The following is a 27,986-nucleotide window of genomic DNA, read 5'->3' on the forward strand; positions in this document are numbered from 1 at the left end:
CAAAATGTTAAAAATGTGACATCATGTATGTATATGTTATTGATGTATGTAGACGATGTACTCTGTACAAGTCTCAATAAAGTTTCTAGTCTTGTCTTGTCTTATTACATAGATAATTTATATTAATCGTTTACTAATTAATGTGTTTGAAACCTTGTGTTTGGTCATCGTTGAACACATCAACATTTGTTATTAACATAATTGTATCATCTCTTTTGTTTTCATGTTACACAATAACATTACATCTAGGAACACATTTTATGTCAATACATATTATTTATAAAACAAACAAAAAAAAATTAGCATAATTATCGTTGTAAAAGAAATTATTCTCTTTGTGTTTTGATATCCAATTACATACGTATACTGCATAATACGCGTTAACTGATGTTCATGCCCAGGCGGGATTCCCTTTGTATGACGAGTCCACGTGATGTTACACAATTTAGCGAAACAAACCGATGATTCCTAAAAGACGATGTATTTCAGAATGTATATTTGTTATTCGATTGTGTTTGCTCACTTTTATACTGCGTCCTTGTAAAAAGTTCAACAAGTTAAAACTTTTCCTTTCATCAATCTGTGGACAAAAATCCATTTAAGACTGTTTCAACAGTATGTACCTTCCTGAGTTGCTTCCGGTAATCGAGTAATATTGACAGTCCATATTGTTTTCCAACACAGTTGGTATCACAGTATTACTAGTATATCTATTACATGCTTGAAGATGTTCTTTGTTATTCAGGGTTTTTGTTGTTTTTGCCTGTTCCGATTGTCAAATTTCGTGAAATTGTCGAGTGTAACAATCTCAATTTATTGTGTATCTGAATTTATAAATTAGACATTTTAACATGTATATTATAGTCGGGATAGAAGGACTATTTGCATAGTAACCAGACACAAGCCTGATGTATTACAATACTACACTGCACAAATCTAGATGACAAGGGTTTTGTGCATTTCCCAAGAAATTCTACAGTATAGTGTGTTTTTTGTTAGACACTCTTTTAAAACGATCCGTCTGCATATCTGTGAATAAAACAAAGCTACATACTTTTAATCCAAATGTATCTAAGGCCAAGCCGGCCAAGGTAAATATACATAGTCACCTTCGTATCTTTCCATTCGTTTATATATGTCATAGCCGTATGCGCGATATAGCAAGATAGCCAATACGGACTGTTCATATCTGTGACAATCCCCATACACGTTACCGTGAAGGCCACAACGATAATACTTCTGCCACCCTTCGTGTGGTACAATGCAGTCAATCACAAGGGCGCAGGCAATCCAGGGCTTGAGTATATTCTGGACAACAAACGGCGTTGTCCGCGCAATAAAAAATCCCGCCTGTATTTCGGAAAGGTTCCGGAAGGTGCATGCTTTCTCTCGGAAAATCCGAACGTCACCGGAAGTGTCCGAAGAGCTACGGATCCGCCTCCGGGTGTGCAGATAACGTCCAAACGGCGAGCCATGTCGAGCAGACCAGATATATTACTTGTTTTAAAGCGGATGGATGAATCCATCCACACGGCGAACGGATACTCTTTCAAAACCATCTGAAATGAAGGGAGAATATGTTGGTTCCTTGTTCCGAGTCTCTTATTCCTTATTCAAGCTAAACGTATATGATATCAGCTTTTCAAGAAAAAGTATGCATACATTTCTTAAGTAAATGGAAACAATACCAAACGTAATTTAATTCATGAATTAATTTACGAATAAGAAATAATTAAATTGAATTAACTACCGTTATACAAATAAACTGGCGGATAATCTATGATGAAATATTAGTAGATGGTATAATGGTCGTTACATGCATTTAATATACGATACGGCTGATTTAATAAATATTTGCAAACATGCCAAAAGCGGCGACTGTATGCTTCAACGTTCAGAGAGATTTGAAATAACATGCATAAATCAAACGATAACAAATGGAGCTAAACTATTACTCTTTTAGCTTGGACCAAAGACTTTTGAAAATCTTAATGATCGATCATTATCGGTACGTTGAAATTAGCAATAGTATTATTAGCAAAATTATTATTAGCATAATGTTAATTTAAACTTTTTTGTACATTGTACTTGTAAAAGAAACATTATTAAACGTGTGCTTTGAACAAATTGACCTAATATAAACATGTGCATTCTTACCATTATCGACAACGGTTTCCACGCATACCCTTTCAGCTCCTTTACATAGGCCGGGAACTTTTCAAACGGAAACAGTCTGTATTCGCACTGACATATCGCTTTTATCTGAAATAATATTGAAAAAAAAGGGGGAAAATTGTACCTTATATTACAATCTAAATAAACACTTCGTCTAAAACAGATTTCGATTACATTTTCATTAAATATAACTACTATAGGAAAATGCAAGAAACTAATATGAAAACATGACGTTATTTGATATAAGACACATATAAGCAAAAAAGTCTGCACCATTAACATCACGACACCTGTCAATTTAACTTTTATTCAAATATCGATCCACCAATCAGTGATCGATAAATCTGCGAGCCGACTGCGTTCTGTTTGTCCGCCATTTTTCCTCGACGAGCTATGTCAATCTCTTGCACGACGGTTACATTACATTCACCTCTGTGTTGGGCTCAGAACGGACTATTGTTATGAAAGCGTCTCATTCATGTCATGATCATACCAAGCGTTCATCATTGAGGTTACAGTATACTAAACAATCTCTTACACGACGGTTACATTGCATTCACTGCATTAAAGAAAACCATCTCATACCATGATATCTTATATCAGTCTTAATTAATTATTATAAAATTGATATGGTTTTTTGTTGTTAAGAAACCAACAAACATACACACGTCGAAGCAATTCCTAACGTCACTCAATGAACATTATGTTCAATTATTTACATATATAAAGTGCGTGGAATGATTCCATCTGCGTAAATGGGCAATAAAATAGTTCCAAAGAGTTGCATTAAAACTCGCAAGTATTTGCACGGTTAATCGTACATTTAAAAGTCATATTTCTTAATTTAATGCATGCGATCTTAAATATCCAATCAAATATACATTGAATGCGTTTGTTCGGTTTTAGCTATTTTATAGACAAAATGGCGTGCTGAGCCTTTCGCAGAGTTGTATGTGAGAGCAAGGAACGACTACTCTGCGTGGAGATTGGAGCTATGTTTGTAGAGAAGCATAATAATCTCAATGGTGGGCGGGACTAAAATGATATTTTTAACGATGGCGGGTTTATTGTGTCAGCGTCTCCAATGTTTTTGTGCAATTGTGGCATACGAACATGTGGGGTAGTCTTACTTGGTCTAGTTCGCCGGCCTGCAGACCCAAGTCATAGAAAATCATCCGCACATTTGGTTTTATCTTCCGCACCACAGAGTTGAAGTTGTTAAACATAACAATGGACTCTCGAACGTGATTGGACGAAGCACCGGTTATGAACACCGGATCTGCGTCCTTGGGGAGCGCGTTAATATCTGCAATGCTTCCGAAAAAGTCTGCAAATAAATCACACATGGCAGTACTGACAATGCGCATAGGCTAATCAGGGACGACACTTTCCGCCTACATTGGATTTTTGCTAAGAAGAGACTTCATTTAAACGAAAAATGTTATAAAAGCGGAAAGTGTCGTCCCTGATAACCCTGTGCGGACTGCACAGGCTAATCTGGGATGACTCTTTACGCACATGCATTATGCCCAGTTTTCTCAGAACGCGACTCAAACAATCATTTCCGCGCGAGATCCAAAGAACTAATGATACCACTTTGATAAAACAGTTTTAACGATATCCTTAGAGAATGAACATGTGCATATTGTCTGGTCGTTCATTTTCAATCACTTTCCATGGAGATATTGCCCATTGAATAATATTGCGTTTACGCGTATGATCTCAGACGCTAATAATTATCCGAATAAAATGTATCGTTCTCGGCAGCATCCCTGTAGGATGAATATGCGCTTGTTTCAATATTCTGCTCGAATAATTTGTTCATGGATGTATTGTCATTTGATTAATATTATGACATTTGCTTATGATTTGTTGTTGTTGTTTTTTGTTTCTGCTCCAGACCTCCTGAACAAACGAACTAATGTTGAAATTTTGTATTGGGGTTTCATTTTACAGTGGATATGATCATGTCAGGAAGTAGTACTCCAAAGATTTTTCATAAAAACATTGCCCTTTTAGAAGTATTTTTAGCACGAGATCCCCGATGACTTTTTAAGAAGCTACAGGTCTTAGATAGACTAATAGCATGACATATGTTATTGATTATTTTGGTTCCCACGCGAGAACTTTTATCGATCGAAGTTGATTAAACTTTATCCTAACAAAATTTACATGCATATTTCGATGATGCTCATTTCGAAATGTTTTAAGAGGGATATTGTTATTTGGTATATACCATTTGCCCAAATTGTATGAAACAGTATAGCAGGTACCTCTATAGGATGAACAACTTTCAATTTCTGTTTACTGAAGGTGATTTTCATAAGGTGACTGACGATGATTATTGTGTGTATATCGTCAATCATGAAAATGATGGTGAATATTTTAATGATATTTGAAGACTAATGATGTTCGTGACGTAAGAGATGATGCTGCTGATTATAATGATAACTTAGTATAATGGTATATGAGTATATTTAACCCATTTATGTCTAGCGTCTAGAAAAAAGGCCTTAGCAAACAGCGTAGACCCAGATGAGACGCCGCATGATGCGGCGTCTCATCAGGGTCTGCGCTGTTAGCTTAAATGAATTTCTGTAAAAAATATTCTAAATATAGAAATAAATATACTAGACATCCCTAATTTTGGAAATAAATTGATCCATTTTAGAAGGATGGGAGAGTCCACTGGGCATAAATGGGTTAAATCGATTCGGTTAATCGCGATTACAAGACTCACAATTGCAACCCAATTATCATCAATATGACAAAATGTTTCAAAAATTGGGAAAAACATTCAAAGTTTGTACGATCTTTAGTTTTTATATAATTGTATATAAGTAACTATCCCTACTTGTGTAATTAGCAAATAGTTGATTTGGGAATGTACTACCATTTTGGATTATTTTTTTTGTCCCAAAACGCACTGACAATTTGCATAGTCAACGAGTTAAATACTATATTGCAGTCTAGTGCCTGTACTATATATTTTATTTAACAAAAAGAAAAGTGGCATTGCCATCAAGCATATTAACAAACCGTAAGCCAATAACCATAAGATTCTAAACGTTGTGATCGCTACAAGAACACATACACTAAAAGCGTATCCGTCATAATCCAAATACATTTTACACATTTATGCAAATTGTTTAACAATCTCAAAGTGTTGAATCGTTCCACATTACGAGATCATTAGAGACATTACACAAAATCAATATTCACATGACCTGCGCATAAAATTGAACATAAAAAAAACAACATTTTGCGAAATAATGCGCTGATTGTAAACAATCACGGTAGAATGACTTTCACGGTAGAATAATTTTGTATCAGCCGCCTGAAAAGAAAACACCCACAACAAACGGAAGAAAACCGCTTCGCTTGATTTCGAAAAATATTTATAATTTTACCTCGGTCTGTTTTTGAAATCTTACTATTTAAAAAGTCCTTTATCAGCTCGATCAAATGATTGATGGAGCCACAAACTTAATCCTGCGTATTACAAATGCCCTTCATCACCTTATATATTTTTAGTTGGATATTCTTAAATGAAAACTTCAAAAATCTTGCCCTCTGAAACTTAAAGGCCCAGAAATTTAATGTTTTGTTCGTAGCATCATATTGTTGCCCTTTACATAGTTTTTTTTCAAATTATGTCCCTTGGGTCCAAACTAGCCCCGCCCCGGACGTCACAGGTTTTACATAGACTAATATAGGGAATAACTTTAAAAGTATTTTTGTTTAAAATCACAAAGGCTTTCACATTTGGTATGTGGCATTATCTAGAGATCCTCTATCAATTTAGTTCAACTTAAAATTATGCCCTTCAGGTTTAAACTGGATCCGCCCGGGAAAAAACAAGTTTTAAGTTGACGCCTATAAGAAAAACTTTTAAAAATCTTCTTTTCTAAAATTGTGTTCATATTTGGTACACAGTTTTAAACAAGGAGGTTTTCTACAATTTTCCGTTCAACTTATGCTTCTGGGGTCAATGTTCGTCCGCTTAGTTATCTTTAAGGTCTCTACAAAGTGTGTGTATTGTAAAAAAAAAACGTCCCGGTGTTCACAGCTTGTCATATTTGATGTGTGCATCATCTAAAGGTTCTCTGCACATTGTTTTAAACTGTCGAATCTGGGGAAGGGGTCACCACTTTTACATAGCCAACAAATAAAAAGGTTGCATCATCTGGAGGTTCTGTACAAAATTTGGTTTAAAGAAGACCTTTGTGATCAGAACTTGCCACTCCCCGGGGATCCCGATTTTTTTATAGATTTATTATCGGGACACATTTAAAAATATTCTTGTCTTAAACCGCAAAGCCAAAAGCGTTCGTTTTAAGTATGTAGAATCATCTAAAAGGATTGTTCAAATTATGTAGCTGATGTTTTAACTGACCCCGCCCTAAGGGTGACCATTTTTACATACTTTTGCATAGAGCGTAAGAAATCTTCTTATCTGAAACATACATGCAAAAGACTTCTAAATTGTTTTCTAGCATCTTCTAAAGGTCTTATATAAATTTCGTTTAAAGTATGTCCTTTGGCTCAAAAGTTGCCTCGCCAAGAGGGTCCCAAGGTTTTGTTCTGTAGGAAAAACGTTTTAAAATCTTCTTTTCTGAAACGGTAAGCTATTCGTATTTGGTTTTGGCATTATGAAGAGGTCTCCTTCTACAATTGTTCAAATCATACGCCTTGGATTAAAACTTACCCCGCCCTAGGGGTCACAATTTTTACGATTACCGATGTTGGGAATATCTAAAAAAAAATCTTTTTATTTGAAATTGCGAAGCCCATGGCTTTCCTATTAGAAATGGGGCATCACCTAGAGGTTCTCTACGACGTATTCTCAAAGTATGACCATGGGGTCATAAAAGGCCTCGCCATATGGGAAACAAGTTATTAAAAAATGTATGTAGGCAATATCTTTTTAAAAAGCTTCCTGACTGAACCGGAAAAGCCCATTCAATGCTTTGGTATATAACGTATGTTCAAATCATTATCATTGGGTCAAAGCTGACCGCGCCTCAGATGTCACATTTTTAAATATGGGCATATTTATGTTGAATATGTGGCGTCAAACAATGGTAATGTACAACGTTTTGTTAACTTTTATCCCTGGGTTGAAAACTGGCCATACCATAAATGAAACATCTTGAATAAAGACTTCACCAGACAAATCGAACGACAAGGTCATAAGGTGTATCATTTGGTTTTTAAAACCCTCAAAGTATCCACTACTAAGCTGTATTAAATAAAGCCTTTTATGTCAAAATTATCCTGGCCATTTTGTTGTTGTGAAATGTTTAATACAGACTGACATGGTAAGAAACGTTTAAAGTCGTTCTATTAGCGTTAAACCTTGGGGTGTCGAGTATTACAACACTAAGCTACCTTTCCCCAGGTTAGCGTTCAATGAGCACCAGTGTCCTTTTGTTGTAGATAACGATACATTCGATTAACATAAATCATAACCATCAGTTTAATTAAAGTTTTCATCGTGGAATGTGTTCCATACTCTTAACTTGTTTATTTGCTACACTAAATTTATATTTAATCATATGACACAATTTTTGACGATCTTATCTTAACATGACGTCCATCGAAAATTATAATTAAAAAACAGCCAGCTATTTTGAGACACTTATACATGTTTGGCGAATAAAAATCGTATTTGCAATATTTTCCTGTTTTGCTTCAGTTTAAATGCACGAATGCAACATGACATTTGTAGTATTACTAATCCAAAATGATTGAAGATTTGTGATTTATAATCATGTTTTTAAAGCTGAACTAATCTTTAATTATTTGCAAACTGTGGTTTATATAACTTGCATTTAACATTTCATCGAACCATCAGACCATTTGTGTCAGATAAGTGTGTATTTATATAGCAATAATTGGATCAAATAACAGTTAAATGTCGTTTAAATTGTGTTACGCAAACATGTCAAATATTGTGAAGTGGTTGTTGTGCACTATTTCTCCGCCTACAAGAGTCTACTTTGCTTGGACAAAAAAAATAACGGTGTTGTTGCATAATCTTCACAAGGAGGCCTCGGTGAAATTAACAAAACCAACAAACGTTTATTGTATTTGTTAACAACACCTTATCAGCTTAACACGCAAATATGGCATAATATTAAAATACAACAATTGTAAAATATATAAAAAGGGAACAATACTCAAGTGATTTTGTAATTTTAAGTTTGGCATACATTTTCCAGGTTTTAATAGCAATTGTGTTAAGTGCATACACAAATGTCAGTACCTGACAATTGTCTAATTTCATTGACATGCAGAACAGAAATTGCATAAAAATACCAATATAACCGTCCCACGCAAGTGTGGTCTGGTAATATTAAAAAATTGCATTAATAATAAGCGATCTCTTCACGGTTTGGTAAATTGGCAAAATTAAAATTCAGGATTACTGAACATTTGCCATGGTCTTATATAGCCATTATATGCATCTTTTGACGATTTAAAAACCTAAAAATTATAAAGCGTTGCAACGCGAAACGATTGAATAATTTGGAGAGTTCTGTTGTTGTCGTTTAAATTTGTGAAACTACGAAGATTGCTTATATAAGGTATACAATACGTCTGCTATGTATGCTTGGCAGGATAGCTCAGTTGGCTACTGCGTTTTTACTCCAGGATTCCGGGGGTCACTGGTTCGAGCCCTGCTGAGGGCTACTTTTTTCCTTTTTTAAATTATATTTTTGATTTTTTACTGAAGCTTTTAAAATTTAATGTTAACATTTATCAATATAAAGCATTTACTGACATACTTCAAAACATGCCAAAATCTGTGAAAAGGCCCCTTTAATAATAAATACAGTCATTCAGTTCTTTATGTGAAATAATGTATTTTTCCTTTCAAGAAGATGTCTCTCTGATGCGTAATTATATTGCTCTAGTGATATGAATCTAAGTCAACAATACATCAACACTCTACATCGTTGTTAATTTGCAAGCTAACAACGACAAATGGAACATTATCTTTCAGTTAAAAGTTTAAGTCCATGTACATACCATCTAAGTAGTGTTGCACCTTGTCATAGTCCTTAAATAAGGTGGTGCGACGTGAATCGTTAATAGTTCCACTGCAAGGTTCACTGTAAACAATGGGGTCAAGTCTCTGTACACCTGCAAACGAACAAGACAAAAGTTGTTGTCATTGTGAAGTTATCAGCTCTCATGATTGGCATGTGGTAGCGTGAAGTCACAAGTCCACCAGACTATCAGTCTAACGGCGTGACTACAGCATTCCATCGGACTATAAGTGCAACAGCATGAAGTCATCAATCCAAACGATGGTAAGTGTAACAGTGTGAAGTCATCATTTAAACAGACAGTCTGACAACGTGACGTCACCAGTCCAGTAGACTGGCAGTTTGACGTGACAGTTTTTTTTCAGCAGACTAATAGTTCAGACGAAGCCTAGTGTAACAGCGTAATCATTCCAGGAGACTAACGGTTTGACATAAATATGCCGTCAGTCTAGAAAACCGAAAGTCTGACTGCGTAAAGTTTTCAGTCCACAACATTGGTAGCCATGCAGCCTGAAGTCATCAGTCCAGCAGACGGACAGTCTGACAACGTGAACTCAGCGGCCCAGAAGACCGACAATTTGCCTACATGGCGATATGATCTAGAAGACGGACCGACTGACAACGTATAAGCAGTCCAGCAGACTTACAGTCTGACACTGTGAAGTCAGCATTACAAAGCACTGACAGTCGTACAGTTTGGTTTTGCAGTCTAAAAGACATGCAGTCTTACAATTGAGTCATTATTCTAGAGGACTGACATTTTAAAAGCGTTAAGTCCAGCAACCTGTGGGTATGAGAGCGTGAAGTCAGCAGCCTGACTGACAGTATGACAGCGCGTGATGTAATCATTCCAGTCAACTTACAAAAGGAATTCTTGAGTCTTTAGTCCAGACGATTTACAGTCTGTTAGCTTCCATCCTGCAGACTCGTCCAGAAAAAGCTGTTGGTCTGACATCAAAAGTTACTTTTTCATAAGACAGGCAGTCTTAGATCACAAGTAAGAAGTACAGAAGACAGGCAGTCAAATAGCGTAATATCAGCAATCCATTTGACTATAAATCAGGTGTCAAACATGCTGGCAGACTCGGGTAACTTTAGTCAACATATTGGCTGTGTTGCAGATAAAGTATTGGGCTATTTTTTTCCTAATTAAAGGGTTTATTTAACCGACTAAACGATACATCATATATGACTTTGGATTTTGGCATTTTAGGTAAAAAACACACAATATTATTCCATCTCTGCACCGTGTCAGCCATTTTTGCAAATCTACAACTATATTTTAATTATGATGGTTTTGAATTGTGGTGGCTCGTTTTATAATACATGTATTGAAGGCGAGATCATATATGTTTTATATTGATTACTGTAATTATTTGCAACGAACGTCCTTATGTGTGCAATAATTTCAATCACCTATGAACGGATTCGTATACAGACATCCTAATTTCGGATATAAATACTGTATAAGTTGCCTTTTCATTATGTACGTTCTTGATCCAAGGTTAGCATGGTGTCATGGCGGTTGTCGCCCTTCTTCCTGCCCGACTGTCCGAAGTTAAAAGGTATGTTTCTATTAAATATTAATCAAACTATATATAACCTTTCAGACTTATACAGAATATGTAATTATTGTATATTGTTGTTGAACTGTTTGTTCAATGTTCAATGACGATTAAACGGCATTCATACTTAACGTAGTCTTCATTTCAATATTCGGATGAAAGCATTCACACCTGACTTAGCGGCACCAACGCGAAAAGCGATTTTCAACTGAATTTAGTATGAGAGTATTGAAGAAGAGTGTTGCAATATATTTTTGAATCGATGTGCAAACACAATGAACAACAAGTTCGGTTGCAGTAAAATATCAGGCTGATCATATAATATATTATAATTAATTGGTTATTCTGTGTTCGAATATATGATTTTTGCGGTGTAGTTGATTGAGCTTATTATATTTTACCAAGTTAAATTGATATAAGTAAGCAGCGGGATAGTTCAATAACGATCGGAAATGTGTGTTTTTTTGTACTTGAGGATAAGCAAACTTGCAACAATGGTTAAATGCTTATCAATTGCTGTTGCATATAATAAGCGATTACAATATAAATAAATATAAGCAACTGTTATTAAACAAATGTGAGCCCATTTAAACAAAAGGACTGGAACTTAAAATAATAATGACTAGTATTATTATCTGCCATACATTAAGTTTGTATTTATTCACATTATGATATTACAAATAAACAGACACGTCAATTAAGTGAAATTAACAAAGCTATATTTTGTTTATTTGTCATAGAATAGTAGATATTAAACTCAAACAAATACCTACCTAAAAACGTATAATGTCAAGTTACATGAAACATTATTGGCTTTTGTACAAATTATTTAAAGTACATAATATCTTTTTTTTTCAATGCACACAATAAACATTGTATTATAGAATGGCTTACAACTACTTATCAGGACAAAAATTGCACCTCTTTGATGCTTGGTATTAATACATGTGTTCGTCGTCTTGAATGTGCATTTTGTAAATAATGATGGTTCATCTGTAACTATTCAAGTTTTACTTATCGGATATACAATGAATTTTAAATTTATAATTATATTTTATTCGTCACTTATGTTCGCACATATGTTTGAAGAAACTGTGTGATTATTTAAACATAAGAGAAAAAAAGAAAAAGGGAAGATGGGTTAAGGATTCTAACACTTGTTGAACATATGAAGAAATATTTGCTTTCAACAAAAAGGGAACATTATCTTACCAACATCCCAATCGATGCCCTTAAGGGTTGAACTGGAAATAGTCTACCAGCTCGGTGTCACTGGTTGATGTACGTTTCCCGCTGTTTGTGTGCTTGTACTCTTGATCTCGGTCTCCTTAACCGTGTGATGAAACCATAGGGCAACCTGGTCGAAGTCAGTCATTAAACTGAACACTACTGTGGCGGCTGCAATAGGCAACATGTCCAGGTCAATATTGATGGTTGTGCAGGAAAGTGAGAAAAATAAGAAAAATAGTTTTATAGGTAGTATCATTATGACGGATGTTATGGTAGTAATATCAGCATATGCAGCAGCAGAAGCAAAAGTAACAGTAGAAGTAGTAGTTGTAGAAGTATTTGTTGTTATTCTAGATTGTGTTGTTTCTGTTGCAGTCGAAGTAAGTAGATTAAAACAAAATACCCGATGCATTTCAAACAGAAAGCTTCACCGCTCAACAAATTACCAAACATTAAATACTTTGGGTTCATGACTTTCCTATCTCAGACAGGTTTGAATACAGGAAAAGTAATATAAATACAAATGGCTGAACTTAACAAGAGGCAAACCACAAATTGCACAACTAATTATTCCGAGTATCCTTTCAACCGCAGAATGTTATCAATTATGTGTTTCATCCTTTGTTTTATTTACCCTGTTACATTTCATGTATGCATAGAATGAACAGAAACTGTTGTAATTATAGTTTTGATTGTGTTGAAAGAATTTATTTTTGTTAAATAAATATTGAAATGATAATGAAGTATTTAGTTTGGATGCTGTAATATGTACATAGTATACCATTCGAGATAATACATTACCTAAAGCTGCACAAATCAGCCACTTTAGTCGCCCATGCATCGCTCGTCTAAATCCCTGACCTGCAAAGCAAATGCATGTCATGTAAATGTAAAACGATTGTCTTTGTCTATCATAAGATAGCTAATAATCCCTTTGAAGTCCCAGTACATAGAAATTTACAATAACGCCCCATCGGTAGTTTTTCCAAGGGTTAACAGCAAATCAATTTCAATATACAAACACGGGCGATATTTGTGTAAAAAATGTGATATGATGATATATATTTTAAGTAACAACTAATTGTGTTCCGCAACGCATCCGATATGTGTTACATGTCTCTCGCAATACAGACCTATAGAAAACATTTTTCAAAGCATTAATTAAATTTAAAAAGCTGTTGCACAGCGAGGTCGCATGGAATTATACATTGCAAATACAACCGTGATAGGATCTATTACGGTTCGCCTTACAAAAATTAAATTAAATATTTGCATTTTCGATATTTCCCATCAAAGAAATTTGCTGAAATACTGATTTTGTTAGTTAACGTCACCAGTTGAAGATTATGCAAAAATAAAAAGATATACCGTGATAGAAAATAATCATATCACAACAAACTGAATGGCAGAACTGGTTCAGCAACAATGTGCTCTGCCTACAGTTTGTCATCCATGATGTAGATTTTAAGACTCATTTACAAAATTAAATGACAAATATTAAGAGTTCATCATTGCAATTCATGAAGCGTTGAATGTGTTTGGCAGAAATGTTTAATGAATACGAACAAAATAAATATTATGTGTTTTCAGTCTGCCATTGATTTTATCGAAAAAACAAACTATCATTATTTTAGCATAATTAAGTAGATAACCATGCTTCAATGATACGTCTCAAATACCTCTCAGTCCTGTCGTTTCAGATAAAAAAAAGTTTGTATAACCTTGTGCCTCGCGTGGTACTTAAACTCTTCACTTACAGGAATATATTGTCACATTTTTCTTTTGTAAAAAACGAGGCAGTTCAATGTGCGAATATACAGAAAATATAGGCAAAAAAGGAAAACTATAAATTATTACATTCTATCGTCCACATATATAGAATAATTCTTTAAAGCGCAAACTTAGTATCCCTATACAGTACACCAATATTTTGGCATAATTTTTTAAAATGTTATTCATTGGTCCTTTCAAAACATTAAACTTGCAAGTTTAAGATTTAAGACAATTTGCTAATATATTATTTTAATGATCATGCAGTGAGAGAATCATTCCTTTTGTAATCTTTAAATTTGGATGATTAAAATCGCAAATGCGCAACTTCATAGTGTCCAGAAACAATGCCTGAATGGTTGCATGTTGTGTGGTGGAACATGTAAGAGTACGCCTTCGGACTTAAATGAATTTTTGGATAAACAGACGGAGACAAACAGACCGACACAGTGACAGATAGACACAGTGACAGATAGAAACATTGACAGATAGACCGAGAAAGAGACAGATGGACAGATGGACAGACAGACCAGACAGACAAACAGACCGGACAGACAGACCGTACAGACAGACCGGACGGACAGACAGATAAACAGACAGACAGACAGACAGACAGACAGACCAGATAGACCAGACAGACAGACCGGACGGTAGGACAGACAGACAGACAGATAGACAAACAGAAAAACAGACCGGACAGACAGACAGCAAACAGACAGACACACAGACAGATAGACAGACAAACAGACAGACCAGACAGACAGACAGACAGACCGGACAGACAGACAGACAGGCAACCCAGCCAGGCCGACCGACGGACGGACGGACAGAAAGACAGACAGACAGACAGACACAGAGACAGATGGACAGACAGGCAGACCAGACAGACAAACAGACCGGACAGACAGACCGGACGGACAGACAGACAGACCAGATAGACAAGACAGACAGACCGGACGGTAGGACAGACAGACAGACATACAGACAGACATACATACATACAGACAGACAGACAGACAGACAGACAGACAGACAGACAGACCAGACAGACCAGACGGACAGACAGACAGACAGATAGATAGACATACAGAAAAACAGACCGGACAGACAGACAGACAGACAGACAGACAGACAGAGCGTAAACAGAGAGCAAACAGACAGAGAGAGAGACAGATAGACAGACAGACAGACCAGACAGACCGGACGGACAGACAGACAGGCAGGCCAGCCAGGCCGACCGACGGACGGACGGACAGAAAGACAGACAGACAGTCAGACAGAGATTGCATCATATAATTAAGAATATATCAACTCTTCACTTACAGAAATATATTGTCACATTTTTCTTTTGTACAAAATAAGGGTGTCACGATACGCTCACCTTACGATACGATACGTATCGCGGAACAGTGTGTCCGATACGAAACGTATCGCGATACGTATCGTCAGATGGAAACAACATACAAACCATTTAAAACCATTTTTCAATTTTATTTTAAGACCTCTACATATGTGTCATACAATATACAAAATACCATATAATGTCATGCAAGTACACGAATTGACATTTAGTTATTATTATTTACAAATCTAAAACTTTGATTAAATATGAACACGAAATTATGAATATGTTACAGTTACTTCCCTTGAAATGCGTCGTAGAAAATGCCGTACCGTACCGTTCGGACTCGCAGGCGTATCGTGAACCGTACCGAGGGGAGACTATTACGATATACCGTCCCACGGAGTACCGTAGCGTGAGAATTGCAAGACCGTGAATTTCCTAAGAAAAACTGGAAGTCTTGCATTTCTCACGTTACCCCCGTGAGAATTACATTAAGACCGATGTCCGATACAAGTAGCACTTATTTAATTTGAATTGTTAGTAGTTTTGTTTAATTTAAAGGTACAAAATGACTTTACATCAAGAATGCAAAAAACTACTGTTCGGATTGTTGTTATTTCCGGACATTAATGGTGAAAATTATTACTGGTAAAAATGAAAACGGTCCCGAGGTAAACGGCCTCAGAGGTTTAAACGGTCACTGTTTAAAATCAATGTGCTTACAACCGGACCCACTTTTTTATGAATATGTTTATATTAAAGTGTTACCACAAGTATACTTAAAACGTTTATATATCACACATTCTGTGAACGCTTTTATGTGGAAATATGGTTAATTCTTAAGGTATTAAGTATCTGTAAGTGTTTAGATTGAAATATAATGATTTGTTATCTTGGTGAATTAATTTTTAAGAGAGAGAGAGAAAGAGAGAGAGAGAGAGAGAGAGAGAGAGAGAGAGAGAGAGAGAGAGAGAGAGAGAGAGAGAGAGAGAGAGAGAGAGAGAGAGAGAGAGAGAGAGAGAGAGAGAGAGAGAGAGAGAGAGAGAGAAAGAGAACAGGATTTCGAAGTAATAAAAGTGTATACAAAACTCGGAGGTAGAAAATAATGCACTCGTCATTGACTGGCTGTAACATGTTATTTCTGTTTTGCAAACGTTTCACACTCTGAAAATTCGCGTTGTCATCACATACGTTAATGCTTTTTGTTTGCCTACGCGAATCCGGATTCAAATATAAAGAATTACAAACTATTTATGACTATACAGGCTATTAACCTTTTCGTTCTGGCTTTGACAGACTAGAGCTATAACAAGAGGTGGCGCAAAATTTTCTTTTAAGATGCTATCATACTTTCAATAATATGCAAGTCACCTACCCGGCCCGAATTGTAATGATTGATGTGGTTTTAAATTGTATAATTGCCTTTGATCATTGTATCATATTAAAACCAAAACACAATTTCCTTTATTTATTTACCAAATCATGTGGCAGCTTCGTTTCAATAAGGCTGTAAAAAAAAGTGTAACTGATATGGTTAAATCGTTTTAACGTAACATTGCACACAATGTGAGTATAATTTTCTGCTGTACACGTGCTTCAATTAATTTTAATTGTATGTCTTTGTAGATGAAAAGTAAACTTTCAAAGGCTAAGTATCATTGATCAAGCATTATTATGCGAAATGCTGTATGCAGCATTAAAATAATTTAATAAACTAGATGCATGTCTTCAAAATTACAAGCCGTGTGTCAAGAAGTCATGTAATTACTAAGCAAGCTGCACCAATCCCATTATTTGTGGTAAATAAATTCTTGGTCTTGCACTTCTCACGGGCAATACATATCAGCTGGTAAAGCCAAAAATAAGACACAATCACCACCAACATCTTTATTTCAAACAAATACTTGGTCTTGCACTTCACACGACCATACATATCAGCCGGTCAAACCTAAGATAAGACACCATCACCACCAACATCATTATTTCAAACAAATACTTGGTCTTGAACTTCTCACAGGCTATACATATAAGCTGGTCAAGCCAAATATAAGACACAACCACAACAAATTTCACGATTTTAGACAATTACTTGGTCTTGCACTTCTCATGGGCAAAACCTAACAGCTGTTCAAGCCAATAATATAAGACACAACCACCACCAACATCATTATTTCTAACAAATACTTGATCTTGCACTTCTCACGGGCAATACATATCAGCTGGTCAAACCAAAAATAAGACACCAACACCACCAACATAATTATTTCAAACAAATACTTGGTCTTGAACCTCTCATGGGCCATACCTATCAGCTGGTCAAGCCAAATATAAGAAACAACCACAACTAATTTTAGACAATTACCTAGTCTTGCGCTTCTCATGGGCAATACGTATCAGCTGGTCAAGCCTCACATAAGACACAACCTCAATCAACATCATGATTTTATTAATTACTTGGTCTTGCACTTCTCATGGGTAATACATATCTGCTGTTCAAGCCAAATATAAGACACGGCTACCACCAACATCATTATCAGGCAATTACTTGGTCTGGCACATTTCTAATGATAGTAAGTATCAGTTGGTCAAGCACAATTAAAAACAAAACCACCATCATCCTAAATTCATGCAATAACTTTGTCTTGCACTTCTGATCCGCAATAAGTATCAGCAGGTCTAGCCAAATATAAGTCACAACCACAACCAACATAACTTTATTTCAGACAATTACTTGGTCTTGAACTTCTCGGGGTCAATTTGTATCAGCTTGTCAAGCCAAATATAAGACAGAACCACCAACATCAATATGTCAGACAAATAATTGGTCTTGCATTTCTCACTGGCAGTTCCTATCAGCTGGTCAAGCCAAAGATAAGACACACTACCAATGCCAACATCATTTTTTCAGCCAATTACTTGGTATTGCTGGCAATAAGTATAAGATGGTTATGGCAAATTTCTAAGACAAAACTACCACCAATTTAATTTTTTTAGACAAATGATTGTTCTTGCACTTCTCACGTGCAATAAGTATTAGCATTTTAAGCCAAATATAAAACACAACAATCACCAATGTAACCAATGCAAGCCATGAAAAATATAATACATTTTCATTTTTACCAGTAATAATAATTTTCACCATTAATGTCCGGAAATAACAACAATCCGAACAGTAGTTTTTTGCATTCTTGATGTAAAGTCATTTTGTACTTTTAATATAAACAAAACTACTAAAAATTCAAATTAAATAAGTGCTACTTGTATCGGACATCGGTCTTAATGTTTTCACGGTCAGCGGGTTTGTAATTCTCACGGGGGTAACTTGAGAAATGCAAGACTTCCGGTTTATCTTAAGAAATTCACGGTCTTGCAATTCTCACGCTACACCGTGACAACCTTAGTAAAAAAAACGATGTATTTCAATGTGCAAATATACAGAAAAAAGGAAAAACTATAAATTATTACTTTCTGTCGAGCACATATATAAAATAATTCTTTAAAACGCAAACTTAGTCTCCCTTCGTATTTTGATTTAATTTTTTTTAATTTCTTTCCAATATGAAAGATGCATTTTGCATTCAAAAAACTTAGAGCATGACTTTTTAAAGATCTACATTATAACTAAAAATGCCAATGCATATTCTTAATTGTTTTTAGAATGTTTTTTTATTAAAAAATGAAATACCACTAAAACAATTACTGAGCATTCAAAACTGTAGATAAAAAAGATTTTTTTCAGACTTAGCGTATTTACTATTTACGTAAAAATTAATTGTAGCCAGTATAATTCTATGTAATGATGTAAACATCAACTCAATTCTTTAATTTTTAAGTCGAATAATAAGCAAAAACGGGCTCTAAAATTTTGGTCATCGGGTCATGTTATTTTGCACAGCCACGAGTCCTTGTATTAAATTGGAAATTAAAGTTACAAGCAGACCCGACTTATCTGAATAAAAATGCAACTTAAGTATAGCCATTATTTATCTCTGTAATGTGATACAAAATTTAGTGTGATATGTTCTGCAATATTTATTTAAATGTATCACAGTTCGTTCACTCGCATTACGCGATGATTTCTTGTTAACGTTAACATGGTCAGTTATGATGTAATGTTAGAACCGATTCAATACCAAAAGGAATATACGAGTTTACTTATGTTCTAAACAATCAAGCATTCTTCTCTTGCTTCAATTTTAAGGTATCCTGATACCGATGCTGCAGAAGGACGTTTGACAATGAGTATCATACATATAAAACAACCGCACTAAAATCGTAATATTAAACTTGATGTGCCATAATCTACATAATCTACGGCGTTCCGTTATTGTCACTCGTTGTTTCGAGAGAACGATACAAATGAGCAAATTCACGAAGCGATAACGCGATATCGAGATTCGATATCATGACAACAATATCGTAAACATGTGTCACATGATCTCGTCTTCTAACTCATGTTATTTGCTTAAATCGAAAATAAGATAGCACGATGCGAGACCACGATATGAATTTTGCGATCTTCCATCGCGTTCTTGCAACTCCGCATCGTGATTAAAGAATATCGCACAGTTATTTGGCGCTGTCGACCTGTTAATATAAAAGGTTATCACGTGAAAAAAAACGATGATCGATATTCCGATGCGACGTGGGAATCATGATGCGAGATTTCAATAAAACAATGCGTGAGCGCTATATTAAGATCGCAATTTCATGTCTTATTCTCGTTACCTTGACCGATTTATAGGTCGGGAAATATGTAACAGATACTGGCTCTTTTATGAAGAATAATTAATTATCGTAAGCATGCAAAATAAGCGTATTTATACATTTATAAATTTGACAGCTTACTAAGAGAATTATTTTATTTTATGCCGAAAATCAAATGAACACCGACGCAAATTTTCAACATCTTTCATATTATTGTGTTACCTCCATCAAAAATTATTCAATAGTACGTAGTTGAAGCACGTACACATGTAAAGTTCGTAAAATACACAGATACCTTTATCATCGCTATGCTTTTAGGATTGGCCGTGTGTAATTGCACTAGCCAAGTCCAAGTAAGCTCAGAAATTCAACCGATGAAAATTAAACTGTTACCTGTGGGTGGCTTTAAGGTGGGTTCCCACTGCCGATCCGATCAACTCGATCATCCCGATCACCAACATTTCCCGACCAAACCCGACCAAGCTCGACTAAAAAAAGGTATACACGACTTCTTCTCGACCTCTTGTTGATAACACACGACCCCCACACGACTCATTCACGACGTCCACTCAACCATCTTTCCGATTTCCGCTCAATCATCACGACCTATACCCGAGCGCTATACGATCTCAGCTCGACCAAGTGGACCTCAGCTCGATCGCCACAAGATCTTTACACGACCAGATCGTGATGGTCGTACTACAGTCGTACAAAGCAATCTAAAATAATTCGGGTAGACGTCGAGCGGATCTGGTACAGAGCTCGTGTATGGTCGAATAGCAATCGGGAAGTGATCGTGTACGGTCGAGTAGCCTTCTGGTAGCAGTCTAGTAAATCTGTACATCAAATCGAATAGAGGTCGAGTGGATCTTATTGCGATCTAAAATAAATCGGGTAGAGGTCGATCGGATCGGGTACAGATCGTGTAAAAGATGTCAGTCCGATCGCCACACGATTGCTTCACGATCACCTCGATCTTCTACTCGACTAATACACGACCACTTCTCGAGCGCTTCTCGATCCATTTCCTACTCGACCGTTACTCGATATTTTTTGACATGTCAAAAAATATCGGGTAGGAAGCCCGACCAATGCCGACCTACTCGACCGCCCCCGACCACTCATGCCGACCGAACCAGACCAGTATCCGACCGCTTGGTCGGGCTTGATCGAGTTGATCTGATCAGCAGTGGGAACCCAGCTTAACGGGGACCTTTACACGTTTTGGTAAATTGACAAAATTAAAAAAAATGTTTCAGATTCGCAAATTTTCGTTGTAGTTATGACGTTTGTAAGGAAAAAGTTATACTGAACATTGAACATGCTCTAAAATATACATAATATGCATCTGTTGACGATTTAAAAAGCTGAAAATTATAAAGTCTTGCAACGCGAAACGATAAGATATCTGGAGAGTTCTGTCGTTGTCGTTATATTTTGTGACACTACGAGAATTGCTTATATAAAGTATAAAATACATCATTCATCGTATGAGCATGGATGGACGAGTGGTCAAAGTCACACCGTATTGCGCGTCACGTCGATGACAGAGGGTTCCGTCGAAGATAGACAGTTGGACTTGACTGCGAGAAACAGGTAGGTTATAAATTCGGTCGGTATAATTATATCACGCAAGTAAGACCAAAATCATTGCTACGAACATATTGCCTATTGACTGAGGACGCCACCAGGTAATTTTGGACTCGTTGTTCAAGTTTTTTAAAGAAATGTGAACGAGTTAAAAGTGACAGTTTCCGAAACATAATTGAAAAAGTTTGAAGTAAACGACTGGCTTTCGTGTTATATACTTACGCATTTATCCCTTGGGGTTACGTAAGCCAATATCCGCCCCTTGAGTTGTTTCATAAACATGTCACAGGCGTCCAAACTGACCCCGTCGAAAAAAAATGATGCCGTAGTAAGCAGATATGTATTTTAAATGATGCCGATAATGGCAGAAACGCTGTAGAGGATACTTACGAAGATGACAGATTGTCAGAATAACTATTCTATTTATGTTTCTCTTTTTTTGTACTTTTATACACAATTAAGAAGCGAAACTGTCCTTTGTTATATATTCTCTAGACGGGAAGGTCATGTGTGTTGTAGGTTTGTCGAAAAGAAATTCTATGCACGCAGTTTTAGGAGAGAATAATAATTTGTACGATCAAACTGCTATGCACATACAGCAATTCACATAAAGACATTATTTTTTATGAAATATTTCAGATATGTACGAAGAACAATAAGGTTAATATCATAAACATGTCCCAGTTAATTAACAATGGCAGCTTACGACGAGGATATAGACGAGGCTGTAGGTGCGTTAGATGGGTCCTTCGACAAACCTACAGCACACATAACCTTCCCGTCTTTAGAATACACTTGGAGACTTTTCTAACGCAACACCAAGTACTAATATTCTGTTGGTGAACAGATTTAAAGAATTTTCATTGAGTGGCGGCCGCAATAGTTTCCAGTCAATATCAAAGCTGGCCACTGCATATTTGCGACATGTCACTACGTTTCAATAATTGTACCTTGCTTTGGCAAAACAATTACACTTGTTTCAATCTATTTCGATTTGGGAGCGTTCTTTCGATCTCCCCAAAGACACCAAGAACTGGTTCTACCAAGACCCAAGATTCATTGAATAGTCAAATTACGTCGATGATCCAGAGGAGACCAGCAATTGATGGGAAGAAGAAGAGTTGCTAAAGCGATTAAGATTTGCGTATCTAAACTTTGCAAATAATTTCCAAAAATCTACATAAACGTAAAATATACACACATTCAATTTATACTTATTGTCTGAAACTCTACGTAAAAAGGTTCTTTTAAACAATAATTATAATGACTTACACTGTAAAAGAGAACAAATGCCGTTCAATGACATTGGGTTCATTTCAGTTCAAGGACTATATTCTTGCTTAAGTTAAACTTATTGTCCATCAACCGTAATAGGGTTAACAAAGGGCCAAAAGGGACAAAGCGCGGCCGATTTCACTTTCAGTTCAAATATACACCATCTAAACATGATGATATTTACACTGAAAACAAAAGTTTCAAAATATGCATTATACCGACAATGTCGTTTTATGAGAACAAAAGAATAAAATGCATACCACAATGGCAATATTGTCATGATGTGTTGTTTTTCTTTCATTTTTCTATTGTCTTAATCGCGACATTTTTTCTAAATTGCTCCATTAGTATTCGATTGAAAAAAGTTATTCCATTCCATATATAACCAAGTGTTGACGTACATATTGAAATGTATGATTGACTTAACACATTAAATGTTAAATACCCAAAATAGTTAGCGTTTAGTTCTTACAGAAATAAGTCCAGTAACTGTAGAGATCCTGTATTTGCCAACATTATTCGTACTGTGTTATAGTAACGATAGCGCCGATGGCGCTGAAAGCATAGTTGCAAGATACAGGAAAGTTGCTGCTGAAGTAAATGTTTAGGTCAAAATATACTAAATAGTTATCATATATGTTTCGATGTAAAAGCGACAACTTTGAGCGAAATACAACATTTTGCACATAGAGACCCCCATAACCATACCTTTTCTTGACGGGCATTCTTAGCTGAATCGATTTAAGCAATAAAAAAGACATGTCATGTTCAAACCAAAAAAGAATTCGACTCAAATCAAAATCGACTGTTTTTGCGCCTTTTTTTCGGCGGTTTTCTAGTGGATTGTAACCTTTTGCAGTGCCATTTTTTACTTTAATCTCCAACTTTATCCTATTTCAGGGATATAGTAGTGAACACCTATGCTTACCCTATCAATATCTCCAAACGATAAAACCAGAACAACAGTCTAAAGTGTATAACATGCCTTCGAGGAAAATATGATGATTTGTTTAGAGAGTACAGACTCGATTATTTAGTATATTGTAACCTTAACGATTGCTGACATCACGAGTCGCCCCCCCTTGTTGGAATTCCAAATAGTGACGAATGTGAATGGTTACAAAATGACATAACTATGAAAATAAATACGTAGAATTACATTATTTCACGCATACCATTATGTAACCATCCGTTTTCTTTTCCGACTTGATACATTTACAGCTTTCCATTTAATATTTTACAGACACAACACTCGTCCAGAATTCGCGCGAATCCATAAAATCCGGTGCCACATTTAAACCGTTAGCTCTACTCGTAACGTTAATTTCTGGCTCAAAGTAAATCATTTTGACTTCAATTAACACATCTCTATTACTTTCAAACTCTACTTCATCAAATCCATAGAAAGGCAGGTCAGAATCCATGTCATACATCAGAAAACATTCATCGTACTCCGCCATTTTTTACACATTTTCAAAGAATAAAAGTGCTTTATGCCCCACTTCCTGCTGAGAATATGTTTTAATTTCTATTTATAATTAACCGATGAAATGTTACATATCCTTAAACCAGGGCCTTATGAATTCAGTTATGTAAACATTTGACCTCTCACAGAACAGTAAACAAAGGAAATAGAAATTAGGTGTGACGTCACTATCAACAAGAACAGAATTGTTTTACGAACGAAATTTGTTTTAGTTTCTTAGAAGGTTTTTTCACGTAAAACGGTCTTAGAAAAATTCACTAAAAACGGTGTCAGCAATATTCTTGGAAGAAAACGTTAGAAAAACGTTTCCAAAGAATAAATTGTAAGAATTACCATATACTAAATTAAATAGATATTTCGTCTGATTTTTGATCAAGTAAGGCTTCATAATGGTCAACCGATCGATGTGGGTTTTCGAAATGTAGCTTATACCGTACGCATAGGTGCGTTACACCTATGCTAAAAACGTGTTTAATTGAAATTTCTTGTTTGTCCAAATACAACACGGCTACAAACATTGTTTGAGTGCGATTTCAATATCAAGCTCGATGTGTTATTCAGATTACGTCTTGAATTGAATCCAGGCAATCTTTGATGGCTATTAAAATCACATTTTAATATTGAATTTAAGACTTAACATCCTGAGTCATGGAAGTCCCAAACACATACTTGTCAGCCTATGTATGGTCGACATATCTAAATAATCTTAATATATTGTCTACTTACAAACATCATTATGTTCAGCACTGTGTAGTTTGACTGCACACAATAATGCTAAGGTTTTGAAAATATTGCATCATAAACATAATTAAATCATCTTCAAGTGATAGCATGTATTTATCACAGCATACAAACATGCGTAGCTTTGATGTAATGAATTGCTTTAGTTGCATTTACGTCTTACAATAAACGACCACTAAATACAGATCTGCTACCCGGGGTGGCATATATATTTTGTTTAATAATAACCAAATATTTTACATTCATAGCTTTTATTAAAATCAGTCAATTTTCAAGCTTTGGTCACAAATATTATATCATGTAATATCTCTGTGTTTGTTTGTCAAATTAATATTTATGTGTAATACTGTTTATCATTTATATTATATCTTAATATTTGAAACTGGGCGATTTTTGTAAGAACATTCAACATTTAAAAGCTTTGTAAAATTATATTTAAATAAAGCCTACACAAGATATATACTTGAGATTTATACAGACAAAAGCGAATCTAGGCTTCTGAAAAAATCTACAAAATTGAAACTCTGTATAAACATTCCTTCTTTCGAACCAATTGCAATGGATTTATGATGTTTATGCCTGACCTTTTGTAGTTTTATATCTTAACAAATAAAGCGTGTCCACCCGACATGAACTTATTATTGCGAGATATGAAAACATACAGATTAAAAATACTTTATGATTATTTAATGTTATCTAACCTGTGGTCTGCAAGCAAACACACCTTAATTTCAGATCTTAAAATATTTTGTCAAACTGTATCCCCTATATGGTCAGGGAGAATGTAAGTGTTTGTGTTCGGCCAATAACCTTATTTTGCATTATGGGGTTTCAAAGTGGCACAGATGCTGTTCACACGAGGACGACGTGTCAGGGGATGAACTCGTGAACTTAAACGTTAGGGGTTAACGTTTGTGCATATTCTGTATATGTTTATAGTAAAAATAAACAACAATTTTACTGAACAAGTCGTTGCAGGCATCGCAAACTCATTTGTTCACTTAAAGACAATACATCCATTCGAATGTTTTTCCGTATGATAAATAAATGCAACAATTTGGTGCGAGAATATAAAAACTAAAAAAATAAGCCACGTATCAACATATAAACAGACGTTTCAATAGACATGTTATCACTAAAATGATATTTGAGAATGTGGATTTATCATTATCACGTCTAAATACCAAAGGATCAACTTTCAGGCGGTACATTTCCTCTGTTTGAAACACGATTTATAACAGCGTTGTAGACTTGCATTCCATCATTCATGAAAGAGGTTCATTACACGTATAATATTAAATTGTGATTTATTAAGCAAACCCGCGTTCTAAAAGTAGTGTGATTATGTCGCGACTAAACGCGGCTCACGCCGAAAATTTTAATAAAAAACGAAAACACAACATTTTCCTTATTGTAAATCATACATATTGTCTATTTGCATTCTTTATTACGACATTCAATGCAATAACAGCGACGTTGGATGATTTGCAGTTGTTCACATTGGCAGACGCTCATAAAACGTGTTTAAGTCCTCGCAGGTGTTTCCGTTCAAGGGAAATACTATTTTAATGTCGAATCAAAACTACATGAGTATTGGAGAGATTGAAGTTACGAATGAAATAATAAATAAATATTTACATATTAAGACAGTACACCGTTTCTTCTACGACCTAAACATCTTCTGTTATAATAGGAAACGCATTTATGTAGTAAATCTTGTCCTGGGTACGATTATTATATATCTGTGTATATACAATTATAAACTAACTATATTCGTCATCAATTCATAAATTGCTGAAGCCAATATCATATACAAATTGCAAATTACTAAGCCCTTTTCCCCGATTCGTTTAACCATATCTATCATAAAAGTGGACTTATCTATTGACGTCGGAAACGAGTTAGTCTAGTCATACTACAATAGAGTTTCTGCTTAGCATGTTTCAAATTGTGTTATAAGTTGATATTGAAAAGTAAAATTCGAATTATATCTGTTCAATGTGCAGAGTGAGTATTACAATTATGTATTTTAAAAATGTGAAAGGTTCTTTATTTAAAACACTGTGCTTTCTGGCGTCAAAAACAACATATGCTACACAGATGAATCGGTCAAATTTATGATATTTCATTAATATGCAAAAGTAAATATACATATAAATATCATCGTTAAGTTTGAAAACAGCATATGTCGACGATATTAAAATCGTATCATTAGATATACAACTTAATGTTAATTTTCACCTGATTTCAACTTCGACATTTTACAATAATAACACGATTGAAACGCATGATTCATTTCTATTTAAAATGTTCGGTTATCATCTAAACCATAGACCGGAAAGACTTCAACATGCTGATAATACTATTATAATAATAGTGTGCCAACTGGCTTCTAAAATCTTAACATATTTTAATTGGATGGAATCATGCCCCACCCCCCCCACCCAACCCCCACCCCCCCCCCCCCCCACCCCACCCCACCCCACCCCCACCCCCCCCCCCACCCCTCAACACACATGTCTCAAAACTTACAAACACATTTATTTTATGATTGACATGAGTATAATGTGTATTCTTAATACTTATTTGTCACATATAATAGTATAAAAACAAAATATCAGCTGCAAAAAATCAAATTGAATTTACTATTTTCTTCAGACTGTCTTAAAATTTACAAAATCAACATCTGAAAGCATAACACGTAACAAAGACGCCTTTTTTACAAACCTCATAATTCTTACACACCGTTCTACGACGAGGATATAGACGAGGCTGTGGGTCCGTTAGATGTGCAAAAGCGCCCGATTTAAACGGATGAATGATTTTATCGTTATCTCTCACAAAATATAGTCAAATGATCACATGCGCAATTTTTAATCAAAATTTTAACTCATAACTGGGATATTCAAGTGAGAAAATTAAGTGTTGCATTATAAAAGTCTCCAAGTGTATTCTCAAGACTGGAAGGTTATGTTTGCTGAAGGTTTGTCGAAGGACCCTTCTAACGGACCTACAGCCTCGTCTATATACTCGTCGTAAGCTGCCAT

The 27,986-nt window shown here is 35.4% G+C and overlaps 1 protein-coding gene across 1 annotated transcript; it reads right to left on the bottom strand.

The window, feature by feature from the left end:
* Positions 1-86: 86 nt before the first annotated feature.
* LOC127849867 (uncharacterized) lies at positions 87-27,986 on the bottom strand. Its single transcript, XM_052382621.1, has 6 exons — positions 27,954-27,986; positions 10,721-10,778; positions 9,211-9,324; positions 3,306-3,502; positions 2,158-2,262; positions 87-1,473 (listed from the first exon to the last, which is right to left on the bottom strand). Exons 1-6 carry the CDS (start codon positions 27,984-27,986, stop codon positions 1,072-1,074), a joined length of 909 nt encoding a protein of 302 aa, XP_052238581.1. The 3' UTR covers positions 87-1,071.

This window comes from Dreissena polymorpha, chromosome 11, assembly GCF_020536995.1.
Source record: "Dreissena polymorpha isolate Duluth1 chromosome 11, UMN_Dpol_1.0, whole genome shotgun sequence".
Lineage (NCBI taxonomy): Eukaryota > Metazoa > Mollusca > Bivalvia > Myida > Dreissenidae > Dreissena > Dreissena polymorpha.